The 16,303-nt window shown below is 38.9% G+C and overlaps 1 protein-coding gene across 2 annotated transcripts in view; it reads right to left on the bottom strand.

Annotated features, from left to right (window-relative positions):
- dachc (dachshund c) overlaps positions 1-16,303 on the bottom strand; it is a 67,260-nt gene that overhangs the window by 11,145 nt on the left and 39,812 nt on the right. Inside the window, exons 4-6 of one of the 2 annotated variants that reach the window (XM_056254335.1) lie at positions 13,811-13,983; positions 12,694-12,862; positions 11,413-11,547 (exon numbers count right to left, since the gene is read on the bottom strand). In XM_056254335.1, coding sequence (XP_056110310.1) covers positions 11,413-11,547; positions 12,694-12,862; positions 13,811-13,983 — 477 coding nt within the window. The remainder of the gene's footprint in view (positions 1-11,412; positions 11,548-12,693; positions 12,863-13,810; positions 13,984-16,303) is intronic. The other variant, XM_056254336.1, reaches the window with a different exon arrangement.

Consider the following 16,303-nt stretch of genomic DNA (forward strand, 5'->3'; position numbering starts at 1 on the left):
TTTTTTAGATATATTAAATAAGGGTTAGATGTCTGAGTGAAAATGTAATTATCATTAAAATTATTACTGTAATTGCCCAACAGTAAGCTTTATAGCCATTTCTGTCAAGATCATATTTTTAAAACACAGCTGAGCTGTGACGTCAGAAGAGGGAGACGTTACAAAAAAGTTCTATTCAAGTATGGAGAGTTTTGAGTGTAAGGAGATCCAAAATCCCCCTCAAACCTACGATGGCCCACAGCCATACAATTTTGAGCCTCCCAGGTGAGACAGATGAGGAGCCAAATAGAAATTTAAATAATTCCTATCGAAGAAACATAAATATCTGGTGTGAAGAGAACCAGTGGAGAGTTGGGCAGGTGCATAGGCATAACTTAGAGGTGGAACTGTACATGTCTATTTGTATTGAACCGAAATGGTATGGGCGTCACGGTTCGGTGCATGAATATACACGGAGAATACACGGTATAAAAATAAATAAAACTCGCGTGCAGATTAATTAATGCGGAACTACTGTTAGATACGCGGGTTATTTAGGGACACATAATCTGTAGCTCCGCCTTAGCTCTGAAGTTCCGTGGGTATAATGAACAGGCTGCGATGTCAAGATTGCAATGCTGAAATATGTTGGTGTGTGTGTGTGTGAAGCAGCATTGAAGTGGGGAGAGAGAGCTCTCACGCATTCAGCGTGAGACTCACGCAATTGAGCCAATTCTCACGCCACACCCCCGATTTCTCACGCTGAAGTGTCAACCTGGTCGGTCAAATGCCTGAAAGATAAGTTTATCTACAGATCTACCAGTTGAGCCATTCGTGATCGACTAGTTTTACCGCAAATTAGTTAAAATATCCTGTAATCTAGAGCGAGCGTGCATGCGAGACAGATGTGTTGAGCTCCTAACGGCGCGGTCATAACTGCGCACGTGGACGACGGCAGAGAGAGCGAAAGAGGGAGAGAGAGAGAGAGAGAGAGAGAGAGAGAGAGAGAGAGAGAGACGCGGGCGCGATCGAACAGTGGAAACATAAAAACTGGAAGAAATGTGCGCTGCAAATGACCGAAGCCTTGGATACCGAAGCAGCACTGAAGTCAGCGCGTTTGGTCCGAACAAAGTTGACCCAGGCACGGAACACAGACCTGCTTTTTGGGAAAAAGTGGACTCTGTGACCGGTTTTAACGGTGTTTTTGCACCCAGCACAAACGCAGTAATTCACCATCGTGAAAATACGCCTGTGTATACCTAACTAACTACCTAACTTTAATAGCTAACTAAATAAATAAATGTCCTAATCACTAATTCTCTCGCTCTATCGCTCGTACTATTATCAACACAGCTCACAAACTCACTTTCTCAGCGCTCTGGGGAGACGTCTCCCTCTTATGACGTCAAGCGATCCGTTTGGGGGGAGGAGCGGTTTTAAGTGAGTACTGAAAATAACGACCTTTTTCATCTTATATTCTGCCTTTAGGTATCGAAAATCATACAAAACAATACAACAACTTGTCAAACGTGTATTTCCCCTAACTATTTTGTGTTAATCATAATTACAAATTTAACCTGACATACGCACTTTAAGCTACGCAGCGTTGAGTGAACCAATGAAAGAGAACGTCTCTGGTTACTGATGTAACCTATGTTCTCTGAATAGGGAACGAGACGCTGCGTTCGCTGCCAAGCTCCTTGCACTGCCGACAAGCTTTCTTTTTCAGCAGAGAAATCTGAGGAGCAGATGGCGCACATGCTAATATAATATGACGACGCAAGAGCGTCGGGGCGGCGCCCGCGCCATCAGCCAATGTATTGGCGTGATTCAATAAGGGCTTCAGACAATCGGCACACCCAGAGTGCGTTCCCACTGCGTCTTAAGCTATGCAGCATCTCGTTCCCTATTCAGAGAACATAGGTTACATCAGTAACCAGAGACGATCTTGCTCGTTGTTTCGCTTCCCGGGAGGTGTAGTTCATTGAGCGATTTTCACATAAAACTAAATGTTACTCTTCTGTTTTATGACAAACTGCGACTTTCTTGACTTTCATAATTATCTTTTAAATTGACAAACATCATATGTGTAATTCAGGGCACAGTTCAGACGGAATAAAAAGATAAGTTGTCTCTCGCCATTGACTACCATACATATTTTTTTCCCCGAAATAAGGTCCCATGAGCCGGAAGCGGAGGGGAGGGACTTAGGCTCTCTATCGCCGCTGTCAGGCGGAATCCTTGTATCTCCAAAAATGCTACACTTCAGGAAATGGAAAAAACACTGCATTTTTTAAAATAATGAATCACACTGGTATTGTGGCTTTATATACTTGCATGTAGTGTTGTCAAAAATATCGATATTTCGATAAATATCGATACTGAAATATCTGAACGGTACCAATACTACTTTCCCGAAGTATCGATACTAGCCGAGCGGTCACTTTCACTTCTCTCCAAAGGCGCGTTGACAAACACCACACGTGACGCACTCGTCTCATTCGCTAAGGGTTAAATAGCAAAAGTGAAGTGAATGGAAAGATTGCGAGGGTGGCGCCCCCGCGACCGGCTTTGGTTGATTGATAAAGAACACCGCGATCGGGCATGTCGGAGAATAGCGCGGACACGCGTAAAAAACACACCGCGAGCAGGCATGTCGGAGAATACGCGGACACGCGCTTCACACTGTGAGCAGGCATGTCGGAGAATACGCGGACACGCGCTTCACACTGTGAGCAGGCATGTCGGAGAATACGCGGACACGCGCTTCACACTGTGAGCAGGCATGTCGGAGAATACGCGGACACGCGCTTCACACTGACCGTGCTGCGGGCACCCAAAAGATTGTTTGACTATCAATAATCCCTAACATCACTCATTTTTTAAAATTATTTTATAGGTGAAAACAGACTTAAGGAACAGGCTCCAGGGGTACCATTTAGCAGCATATATGCTCAGCATCAGGGGTGTTTGGACAGACCTGCCCCCACTGCTAAAAAAAATCCTAAAAGAAACACTGTAACTCTTCTCATTTTAACTTTTCTGAAACATTAACCAAGATGGCCTAGTATTGTTGTTGATATGAGTCTGTGTTGTCTAATATTTACACCGTTTTCTTAAAGTTAACATAATCTGACTGAGGATTCTTAGACAAGTAAATATTGTTGTGGTCAAATGTAAATTAACTTGTGCCTATTTAACTTTATTCAAAAATTATTATTTAATTCTGCAATTTTCCTTCATTAGCGATTATCATCAATTTGATTACACAGATACTAATTAAACTAAACAGCTAGACAATGGCATCTCTGAATTCAATAATGAAATGCCTTTAACTGAAAATTGAATGTTTAATCTTATTATTATACATTACTGACACTCTATCCTCCAATTTGATATTGTTAAGTGCTTTTTTGTTACAGTATATTTTAATCTTTGATAACAGTAGGTAATAAAAATACAACGGATCATGTAAGCTCTGGTCCAATTAAAAAATATTAACAAATAGAACCCTAACATCATTTTTGTTCATGTAAAATATACCTCATTGTCATGTTCTAGACTTGTTATATTTAGCTTTAAATACAAAAAATACCCCCTTAATATTGTGGCAATTTTATTCTCTGTGGTATCGAATATCGATATTTTCAAGGTATCGTATCGAAGTTAGAAATTCTAGTATCGTGACAACACTACTTGCATGTGTGATTATATATTATTAACATTTTACCAAAATCAAGCTCAAATGGAGTTACAAGGTTTTTGACCAGATAATTGCAAACATATATGTTTTGTCCATCATTTGTGCAGCCGCAACTGAGGCAGTAAGTGCATCGCATTACAATCTCATCAACTAACAGGTTATAAAGTTTACTGTGTGGGCTAAACAAGGTTTAGTCACAAGCTCTTTTTAAGAGAGGCTGCTCACTGCAGATCCAATGGGTGGAGATTGACATCCAGCTCCCCCTCGCTAGACGTAATTGGTGGAGCTAGACTATCCAACCACACCCTATCCCTACCATAACACTATCGCTAAACAGAACTCCACCCATTATGTCAAGGTCTAGGTCAAGTTCCACCCATTACATCCAGTGAGGGGGAGCTGGACATCATTTGGCTCTGCAGTGAGCACCACTTGCTTTTTAACACTTTTCATTGGTTAGATATTTGCAAAACCCACAGACAGACATGAAAGATGACCAAGAGTAATGATTTATGGAAAAAAAAGAAGAAGCAAAATATGGAAATACAGGGTTTCTGTCTGACCGCAGCAATATTTGGAAACTATGATTCTTTCAAACACCTTTACAAAGAGTCCTCCATTCTAGCCATGTTTTTAGACTCATTACTTCTTTTCCAGAAATCACACTGTGAAATACCCCACATCTTCATATCCAGTGCTCAGTGTTAAAGCCATGAGTCTTGAGGACAAAATGCTATAATGATTCAAGGTCAGTACACATCAGTGCTACTTTGTTTCTAATGCACTGCAAATGTCAGCCCATTCATTTGCTGAGAAAAAGCAGTCTTCAGTTAAATCTACTTAGTTTCAATAAGACACAACACATTGGTTCTGGTTCAGTTTTGTGGTCTAAGGGGAAGTAAATCTCAGTTAACTTATGCCACAGCAGATACTCCCGCTATCTAACGGTTCTACATCTGCTCTCAGGTTTTAGTCACAGCTATGACATTCATAAGGCGGATCCTAGGACTGCTGAGATATAAAGGATTATCATATGATGCATTAATATGTATTTAGCATATAAACTTTTGTATGTATCACTTGTGACAATACTGTAAAACTTCTCAATGAGTCCTTACTTAACAATGCCATCAGAAGGCTTAGAACGAAGAAAAACCTGAGAGCACTTAAAGCACAAGAAGGGGCTTTAAGATACAGAGCACCAAGAAATGTTGTTTTTGATCAGGGCAGAAGCCTTGATCTTGTCATTGTCACTCACTTCAAAGAGTTTGCTAATGTATTAGGCCTCCTGCTATCCAGAACTAACAGAAACACCAGTGTCTCGATCAGACAATTTCATCTCACTCCTCCTCTCATCTCTGCCGCTTTACCAATATGATCTTAATCTTTAATGTGCCTTAGTCTAATCTTTAAGAATAACACACCATTTAATATTGTAATTTTAGATTTTTATCTTAATTTGGTGGAAAATTACAGTTTAAAATTCAGTGCATCATTTACATGAACTTTGCTGTATTAATAGTTGGCCATTTACACTGTGCAGACAGCCAACCTTGCCTATTTTCACTACCTCTGCACATCATTGCTTTAAATAAAGAACATTTATAGAATATTTAACCCTAAATATTATGGTTAAAAACAATAGTGGTAAAATTAAAACTGGCATTACCCGTAATGGTATTTTACTGTAAACTGGCAGTACAGTTCGCACACTGTAACCTGCAACTGTTACATTAAAGAGCTATTTTTACTAGATTTAACCCATTAAAAATGAGTTTTGTTGGTATAAATTAATGTATTTAGGTTGATTACATTTACATTTACATATGATTACATTTGATTTACATTTGATACATTTGCACAGTGAGACCAGATGGGCTCTGTTCGTTTTGTAGGGCTGTATTAAAGCATGGGGTTTATGCAGGTATCCATAGTTCTGTAGTGGTAATCTGTGTATGCTAATAAAAAATGTCAGCAGGGAAGCCAGAGAAAGGTGACTTTCTGTTCTAACACAGCTGATCTATTAGCATAATACTGACCTGCCATATGGCGTTGGCATTAGAATTATATACTGTAGGGTAGGGCATGGAAGTTCAAAATTATTGTACTACTATAACAATTGTCTTATAATCAGCAAGACTGCATCAAAAGAAAAACTTAAAATCACTAGGGCTCCCTAACTACAGATTGACTACATAGTCAGCTGGATATTCACTGTAATGCTAAACGGTTTTGTTTAATACATTTGTGGCGGTGTATTGTAAGTGTTAATGCTCAGGTTGAAAGGTTGTTTGTATGATCCCACCAAAGAGCAAGACACGTGCAATCGCAATTGTTCCCTTGGCCAAAGCACTTAACTGCAGGTTTCTCCAGAGGGATTGTCCCTTTAATTATTCACTGCACTATTCTATGGCATTATCATGTGAACAGACTATTGGCCTGGATGTGAAAGTAAATAACATTTTTTTTCTTTTTTCTCCAAACAAGTTATGAGTAGCAAAGAATATTATTTGGATTATTAAATATTATAATAAATAGGCCTATTATATTACTATAAAATAATCAAACTAATCAAAATAATGGGGGGAGGGGGGCGGGGGGACAGAATAACAAATGAAATTTTCATCTGTTCCTTATAAAGATTCAAAAGGTTCAATGGATTAAAAAAAGTTTTTAAAAAAAGTTTGGGGTCTGTAAGATTTTTTAATGTTTTTAAAAGAAGTCTCTTGTGCTCACCAAGGCTGCATTTATTTCATAAAAAAAAATGCAGTAATAATAAGAAATATTGTGAAATATTATTGTAATTTATAAAGACTATTTTCTATTTATATTTCGCAAAGAAATGTATTCCTGTAATGGCAAAGCTAATTTTATGCAGCCAATCAATTTTGTGCTGCTTAAAATATTTGTAAAAACTTTTTCCAGGATTTTTTTGTTGAATGGAAAGTATTAGAATTAATAGAAGAATTTATTTGAAATAGATTTTTTTTTTTGTAAAAGTCACTTTTGATTAATTTAACTTAAATTTCTTTAATCGTTTTAATATCATTAAAGCTGCTGTCCGTAGCTTTTTTTGGGTTAAAAATTATCCAAAATACATATTTGATAAAATACATAACCAGCCAGTGTTCAAAACTATCTGCTTGCCTTAGCTCGATGCAAAACGGTAAGCTTGTAATAATGTTTTTAATTCCAGTGGTACTGGTGGATATCCGCGGGAGATTCGAGCATGTCTTTGCGTCATTACGTCACATCTGTACACATAAAGAAGGAGTCTCGGCTAGTAGGCTATATTGCGTGTGAGGATGTTGGAGGTGGAGATTTATAGCCTTTTCTCACAGCACTTGATATAATTAAACTTATCAATTTGATGGCGGATCCAGAAAGGTTCAAACGACGATCATCATCAGTGACGACTAGAGACTCACCCGCTGTAAAATGCAAAAGACTTCGTTCGGACTTCGGAGTGGCTACAGAAAAAAAGAGACTGCAACCGGCCCATGCGAAAACAAGGATAATATCGGAAGGACATTACATGATGTAGTCATGCAATGCTTGCTGACGTTGTTAACATTAACAATTAGAGAACATAGTATAGCTACTTTGCACGGTTTTGCGTGAAATGATAACTTATAAGCAATTGTTAGATTTAATCAGCGCGATTTACTGCAATGTCAGAACCAGAACAAAAGTGAATGTTTCTTACTAGTTCAGATGACATTTCCCGGTGAAAATTCTTATGTTGGTCATACTTCCAAAAAGAATAATCTGTGATTCTGAATGACAATATCCACATCGGCGCGGTGACTGACAGCTGCACACTCTCCTCAAACACTGTGTTCATCCGCGCTGTGCCGTGTCGAGGGTGTTGAACTACAACCCACGTAAAGTTAATAATTCCGCGAATGACTGCAATTGCAGATTTCGAACAGAGATGGCGACAAAGAGGAAAAATGCCGGACTGCAGCTTTAAACATGAAACAATTAACATTTTAGGGTCTGATTCGACTGAGCTGGTGTGGTGAGGTCATACACAGCCATGCTTTAGATGATGTTACAGATATGTTAAGCAGACATATTAAAGTTTATGAGCTCAACCTCGTCGTCTTTCTCAGTGTTTCGTTCGGTCCATTCTTCTGTCTGTATCTATTTCTTTCTGTATGCTCCATTTTAATAATTTAACCCCAAAAAGCATCTCTCCTTTTTTTGTTTTGAATGACCTTTGCTTTGAAAAATGCATTAAAAAGCTCTGCACAGCTCTTTGCCCATACTGTATTTAAAGTATATATAACTCAGGATCCATTTAAACAAGTAGGTGCTCAAAATCTCACCTTCCCCTGCGCCTGATAAGGTCTGATTAGATTTACTCACCCCTCCCTCTCCTTATCTCTGCGGATTCACTTAGCTGACCAAAGCATCTTAATCTCACACTATCTGATCTTCACATCTTGGCAGAAAGAGAGATGCCTGTGTCACATTCAAGGTGTTTCAAAGAGGAAAAACAATCGGTCTCCAGCTTCCGCTGGCTCTCGCTCACTGTCAGCTCCCCTCACTGCCGATCTACCTCTCTTTGCCAGTCTTCCTCCCTCCCTCTCCTCTCCTCTAGGGTTCCTAAAAGCACGGTGTCTGCTGGAATGTGATTAGCGTCGGCCGCTGGAGCACTCAGCGGGAGGAAGCTTGGTCCGTGCCGCTGAACTACGGTGCCCCGGAGGGACAATCAGTGCTGAGTTAGCACTACTCTCTTTTCTCTTCTCCATCTCTCCCTGTGCCTTCCAATCTGATTGATCCTCCATTGAATTATTATGGTTTGTGCACTTGCTTTCCAGCAAAAAAAAAAAGAAAAAATCCTGGCAGCCTCTTAGATCATAAATGCATCTCCTCAACCAAGGTCACTTTTTTACCCCTCTTGTTGTGGATTCCCTGGGCTAATGAACCCCTACGTCCACTGCAAAAGTCCTCTACAGTCAGCATAAGAGAGCGAGCGGAGAGTGAATGAAGGTTGAAAAGCTCTGAGATGGATAAAGGAATCGTCTTTGAACTCTTCTGTCTTTGACAAGCCATAAAGAAGAGATGCAACTTCTGATCTTCCCACTTTTCAGCTCTGCCCCTAAAGATTAATTTCAGGAACATGAAGGTGGAAGTTATCCTTCAGTCTAGTGACTGGTAAAGGTGTCCTGACAGTGACTGGGAGTCTAGAATGAGCCATTAATTTTTGAAGTTTTAAAAAATAAGCATGCATAAAAATCGAGACGAAACTTCAGTAGAGCTCAGCAGGACTGGAAATGTGCCATGGGGCTAACTTCAAAATCAAAACTAGTTAAAGGACAGGACATATTTTTTTTATGACAGTCAGCTTAACTGTTCAAATTTATGCAGCCTTCTGTAAAATTTATTTTTAAACACAAATGAAGAATATCAGTTAAAAGTACATTTCAAGAAGCATTTGACCCAACTTAAAATGACACACTTCATTTTTTTGTGACAGATTGGATTAATTCCATGCTCGTATTTGATGCCATGATACCATTTTGATGCAGTCCACTCTCCTAATAGCAAGACCAAATCAATAAAAAAAAATGGTATGGTAAAGAGTTCATGATTTGGCTACATGGTGAGCATAACTCCCTTGCTGCTTGATGCCATAACTGCACAATCTGGTTTCAAAAAGCATCTAAACTAATTTTTTTGTCAAGTTCTGTGCCAGTCAAACAACTGTCAATGACATATTGACATGCATGGCAATTCAAATGGTTAGTGCTGATTACACCGTTTTTTTGCTTTAGTCATAGTCTTCTTGACATTTGATGAAAATCTATTTTAAATTTAGCCATTATTTACTTTTAAAAAATGTAAATGCAATTTGCTTTTTGATGCTTCAGTATCACATGATCCTTCACAATCACTCTAAAATGCTGTTTTGGTGCTTGTGCTGCTTAGAGGGTTAGTTCACCCAAATATTACATTTCTGCCATTAATTACTCAGCCTCGTGTCGTTCCAAACCCATAAGACCTTCGTTCATCTTCGGAACACAAATGAAGATATCTTTGATGAAATCCGAGAGCTTTCTGGCCCCCTTTAGACTGCAACATCATAACCAATTACAAGGCCCAGAAAGGTAGTAAAGACATCATTAAAATAGTCAATGTGACTCCAGTGGTTCAACCTTAATGTTATGAAGCAACGAGAATACGTCGAGAAAGCCAGCTCAGTATTGGCCGGCTCCTGCGTCAGCACCACATACATGCTCACGTGAACAGAGTCAGAGACTCACACGGAAGAGAAGAAATTGTTGAATAAAGTCATTATTTTTGTTTTGTTTTTGCGCACACAAAGTATTCTCGTCGCTTCATAACATTAAGGTTGAACCACTGTAGTGACATGGACTATTTTATCTTCACTACCTTTCTGGTAATAACGTTCCTGTCTATAGGGGGGACAGAAAGCTCTCAAATTTCTTTAAAAAGATCATCATCATTTGTGTTCCAAAGATGAACGAAGGTCTTGCAGGTTTGGAACGACATGAGGGTGAGTAATTAATTTTGTGTGAACTAACCCTTTATATTTTTTGTAGAAACCATAATATTCTTTGATGAATAAAATTGTATTGACCCCAAACTTGTGAACGGTAGTGTATATAATCCTCTCTAGTCACAGTATACCTCATCATCAATGTCACCACGTTTGATGTAGTGGTATCAGTGGTAGAAATCCTTTGAAATTTGAGGTTTTAGCACCTGTGTGATCTCCACGATTTCATCAAATCCCGACAGGCTGTATTCAGTCACACTAAAGCCCACTTTTCCGATTTCGGGTGTACTGTCTTTTTCTCCTCAGCACAATGAGGAAATTGTGCTGACTACTCGTCCTTGCAAAGTCCTCATTAGCCTAATGAAAGCCTTCAAACGCAGAAACCAAACAAGGGTTCTGGGAGGTTATTAGGAAAATTACACCTCCAGGAGGGCCAGGGTAAGGGAGTTGGTAGAAAAGAGGGGGGGTGGGGGTCTTGCTCATTATTTCACGGTCTGCAAATCGCTAACTAATTCAGCCCCACTACCGTGTCATTTCTACCTCTATGGATAATTTTCACAGAATTGTAAATGAGAGTATTCATTGATTTCTCAGAATACGCACATCAAGTCTCATGTATGAACAGAAAGGAAATATACTGAGTATTAAGTGACACATCAGCGGGATCAGCAATCATTTCCTGCAGTCAATCTAAACCATTGCTGATAAATGATCTGCTAAGCTGAAGGAAAAATATTTCAAATGTTTAGGAAAAATGCTTGCGTTTTCCATGACCTTTTTTTTAGGTAATTCAAAACGTGCTTTTATAGCATTAGAAGAATGGTAAAAGTGCAGTCATTGCTAAACTTTTTGACCTTGTTGAACTGCACAGTAATGAATTGGTTTTTGCATCAGAGATAAGCACTTTTTTACTGTTTAAACAATGTGATAATCTGAGTTGTTCACCAGTATTAGACAGAATGCACCTAAGTAATTATTTCCTAATGCATAAATGGATCAATCATTTATTTTTAAAATAAACAGCTTATACAAGCCACATTAACTATGTTTTATTTATAATGGCAAAAGATAATGTTTGAAAACATGGAAACTACGTAGGCTAAGTGTAGTTACGGCAAAGTGTATTTTAGATACAGTATTTTGTAGAATGGCTTTCTCTTGTAAATGTTATTCAACACAGAATACAATATTAGCATCTAACCTTTTTCTGTAGAAGGCCTCTTTGTTTCAAGGCCTGTGTCATGGGTTGCCAGATCCCCCTCTTTTGGTCCTGGTGGTGCACTTGGAGACAGGCCTAACAAGGCATGGCCAAGAGAAAAACCATTCTGATGTAAATCTGAAGGGAAAGGAGGGACATATAAACAGATTTTACAAACAAAGGACATAAATACAAAGATTGATCCGTGAATCCCAATGTTCTAATATAGTAGGTATAAAATATACAATCTAGTTGTTGTTTTTTTTAAGAAAGAAATTAATACTTTTATTCAGCAAGATCGCATTACATTGATCAACAGTGACAGTTAAGACATTTTAATGTTCAAAATATTAAACTTTTTCCAAAATGTATAATAAGAAATGTTTCCTGAGCACCAAATCAGCATATCTGAATGATTTCTGAAGGATCATGTGACACTGAAGACTGGAGTAATGATTGACATCACAGGAATAAATGACTTTTTTAAATATATTAAACAGTTCTCACTGTATCTTTGGTCAAATAAATGCAACCTGAGTCAGCACACGACTTCTTTCAAAACCATTAAAATATCTTACCAACCCCAAATGTAGTGTATGATGTTTTAATTTAATAATGAAAGGTTCACTTATATCCAAGATGTGAACATTAAGTACATCTTGTACTGAACAAGCTTTAAAAACTCGTAACAAGAAGGCAACTAAATAATATTATAGAAGCAATTTCAAAAGCGTAAAAATGATTACAAGAGTTGAACCTCAGTTTTTTTCAAAAATAGGATTTAAAACACATATTCTGTCCCAAATTATATCATACCACTGATATCTGATATCTTGGGTAAGATTTTTAATGCGTCTGATGATAGACTGAAAAAAAGTAGAGAGCATTACCTGTAATTGCATAGTTTTAGTTCCGGTTAAAGCATTGCACATGAACAACTCTGATGGCTTTGCTTTTAGTAGATTCTGTGATATCACCTTATTCTTAATTCTAAAAGCACATTTGTAAGGTTATATGTGCAGTTTCACATTATGATAAGAGCATAGTGCTAAGTGCTCAGGGACCAAACTCAGTGGTGCTAAATTAGTATGTTTGGTTTTAGCCATATATGACAGAATACAGAGAGAAATAAAAACGTAAAGGTATACGTAATATTACAGCAAACATGACACTGATGACAACTAAAATCTTGAGTTTATATGCAATGTAGACTTTAGAAAAAGACACCGAGGAATAAAACAACAAAATAAAAGAAATGACTTTTATGTGGTGGGGCAGACGTACGTGGCCGGTCAGAAGAGCTCTCTGTGTGGGCAGGAGAGCTGGACACGCTGCTGCTCTGTCTGGAGGATAAGTGGCTAACTGACCTGCGGCCATCATCCAAAGAGGGGACGGGTGACGGGCTGTCTGGAACTCGCTCCTGATCGTGAACACACACATTAGTCCCCATAATCTGTAATATTTTATAAAACCATGATAAATCATTGCAGAAGAACTTTCCCAGTTGTGACATTAAATGTTACAGTGTAAGGGATCAAATAAAAAAATAAGTTAATGGAATAATTCACCCAAAACGTGACAAATCTGTCTTTATTTATTCATAGCAACCAGTGCTTCAAGAGGGGAAAAAAGTGCCAGTACTAATTGTGTGTGTGAGTGGATAAGTGGATCGCGTTTGTCAGAGAACATGTGAGAAGTGGCTGACCACAATAAAAAGTGAGGCTACAGTTTAAAATATAGAACCGTTCCGGACCATTCGAGCACTGATAATAGCATCAGTCCAAACCAGTATGCTGTTATTTTTTAGCGGAACACAACAAAATCATTTTTAGGAGAGCTTCACATTGATCTTTTTCATACAATTTTTACATATAAGCTCCAAAATGGCCACATAAATAGTTTATACAACTTCACTACACAGTTGTTGTACAGAAAATACTTGAAAAAACTGTTCTATAGAAAAATGCATGCGCATGGTTTGTTCTCGTGTTTAATGCAAGCACGTTTGAATTTCCACAAGAACCAATAAGGTTAGTCGTCAAGCCAAGCACGTATGGTTTATCATATTTGAGGTGCGTATGTGTATATTTGTGAATAAAACCCTAAATGAAATTTGTTCATCGTATAAAGCAATTGTATCTCTTCTGAAGACTAAATCAAGATTAAACTGCTTGATTCATACGGATTACTGTTAAAAAATGTCTTTATGACGTTTTAGTGGATTTCAATGAAGGGACAGAATCTCTCAGCTTTCATGAAAAATATCCTTCATTTGTCTAACGAAGATAAACAAAAATCTTATGGGTTTGGAATGACATGAGCACGAGTAGTTTTCATTTTGGGGGCGAACTATCCCTTTAAATCATCTTAAGAACCCTATGTATAATTTGTGTCCTTGTACCTTTATAACTGACGTCATCATTCTGGACGGGACACACTTGACCTGAGCAGCAGCTGCCATATTGGCAATAGTGTTGAGATGGTTCATCTGGTTCATCGCCATGGTGACAGAGGCAGGAGGCAGACTGACTGGAATCAAGGGATGTGGCATCATCATGAATGGCAGTTCCAAACCTGTACAGAAATGCATTGAAACACACACAAAATCATTTTATCTGGAAACAAACATACCAATAAATGCTCATTAATCACCCAAAACAGTACATATTTCTGCATAAACGCTCTATTGCAATGCATTAAAACTTTTTTTAAAAATTGCATTCAAAAAAGCAAGCTCATTAAAATAACACATGCTGTACCAACAATTTGAGAATATTAAGAAACACTCATCACATTAAATGGGAAGAGATGTAAGTAGTTTCAAATTATGATGCTTCACGTTATGAAATCAGTTTCTGCTTTGTTTGAGCTCTTTTTAAAGACATGCCATTATGGCACAGCATGTCTACAAGTATAACTAGAGCTGCTGGAGTCTGCACCTCAAACCAATTAGCTGCTTCTCAGACTGCTGCAAACGTCTTCGTACATAACAACCCCATGATAAATTAGACCACACACTCTATTTGTAGCACGACAAGCTACGTGACAGCAAGACTTCAGTACATACGCCTGCTGTGTGACCGGTGTTTTGCTTGTTTTAGTGTGCTGATCCAATCCCTCGCAGCACTCTAACAGTGTTATGCTTTATAGGAATGTGAGCGGATATTCTCCAGAGAGGAATAACAGCAGAAAAAGGAAATGGATCCTCTCACGACTGAACAGGTCAGGGCATAAGGTTACAGTCAGCCACTCTACGGCCGCCTGTACTCCACCGCCACTTTGAAAGTGAAGGATGAAAGAGAGAGAGAGAGAGGACATTTCGGCAGTTTCTCTCAAAGACTTTTTCATTTCCCATCAGTCGCCTTAAGAGACGCTCCTGAACTGTGTTGGCCTCGTGGTAATGGATTCACTTGGGTTGATACCCGCGGTAGTAGCGGAGCCGTGGCCGGGAGATGATGAGAAGGAAGGCCAGGAGATGATGAGCCCTTTGGAGGTGATAGTTTTCAAGACCCTCTGCTTTTCAGCCAAATACCAGGCAGCTCTGGGGGTCAGAGGTCGCCTCTCAGACACAGAGACTTACAAATGAAAGTTCCACCCGAGTCCCCGTCCCTGTCGTCATGACATTTTTAGTCAGGGACGGAGAGAGAGGGAACAGGACGGATTAAAAAAGCCCCTGATTTCCCTGAAACAGACGACACGCAGATCAGTCACGGCGATCGGGCGACAGAAAGGAAGTGAAAGGGAGATCAAAGAAAGGAATTGAGTGTTGAAGGGATTGATGTATGGATGGAAGGGGGGATCTGAGCCAAGCGCAAGCACATGCCAAGAACATGCAAGCTGCTCCGTCTTTCTCAGTAGGCCATCACTAATATTCTTAAAGATAAAACGACAGTGCCATCCGCACATTCGCCTTTTCAAGTGGAATTTAAACTGCCATATTATGCTAGAAAATGCTGATAGGAGCAATATCTGGCCTTCTAAGCACATTCGGGAAAGGGCCAAAGTGGCAAGGAAACACTAAACCCCCTCCCCATCCAAAAAGACACTTTTGAATGAGACTGGAACTCAGCCAAATGCATCAACATCCGTCACCCTTCATCCGTATCTCAGGGGGCCTACGTCTCAGCTTCTGCTGCAAAAAGAATAACAATGTGATCCGCTAGCGTCTGCTAACACCACAGTGCCACTGAGGCCCGTTTCTGAAACACATGGTGGCCGATATCACTCACGAAGAGCTTTCAATCTTTATTTACCTAAAACAAAAGATCCCAGGGCTAAAAGAAATTGGAGACGCGCCATTTTAAAATATCCCCCCGCAGCAGTTGCTATTGTGCGCTTGAGCCCGAGCTATTGTGGGAGTGTAAATGATTTTGACAGGAAGTTGCAAATTGTATAAATATTTAGCGTTTAATAAAAAAGGAGAAACAAAACAAGCTGAACGCTGAGGAAAGGAAACAAAAGAAGTCTAATGACAGGGCTGGGAAGGAGCCAAGTACTCTGCTGGATAAATCCAAACACAACAGGGATCTTGGTACAAATTTGGGCACAAAACTGTTGCGTAAAATGTCATGGAGAGCAACAAAACAACACAACACCTGGAAAGGATTCAAATGAAAAACAGCAACAAAAAATATACAATGTAGCCTGCTGCTAGAATGAAGTGTGAAGATTTTTACATGCTGATTATCACATGATATTGTTTGAGCTGAATAAGGAATCTGCTTAAACAATGTCTTTATATGTTTTTGATAATGAATATAGTACACCCTGGTGCCTTGTTACTTAAAATACCATGGTTTTTTTTCATTGGTTGTGAGACCGAACAGATACAGTATGTTAAATAAACTATACAATCAACATTACATGAAAAGCAGGGAGTTAAATGATTAGTTAT

The sequence above is a fragment of the Rhinichthys klamathensis genome, unplaced genomic scaffold (genome assembly GCF_029890125.1).
Source record: "Rhinichthys klamathensis goyatoka isolate OS25496 unplaced genomic scaffold, OSU_Roscu_1.1 h1tg000111l_1, whole genome shotgun sequence".
Lineage (NCBI taxonomy): Eukaryota > Metazoa > Chordata > Actinopteri > Cypriniformes > Leuciscidae > Rhinichthys > Rhinichthys klamathensis.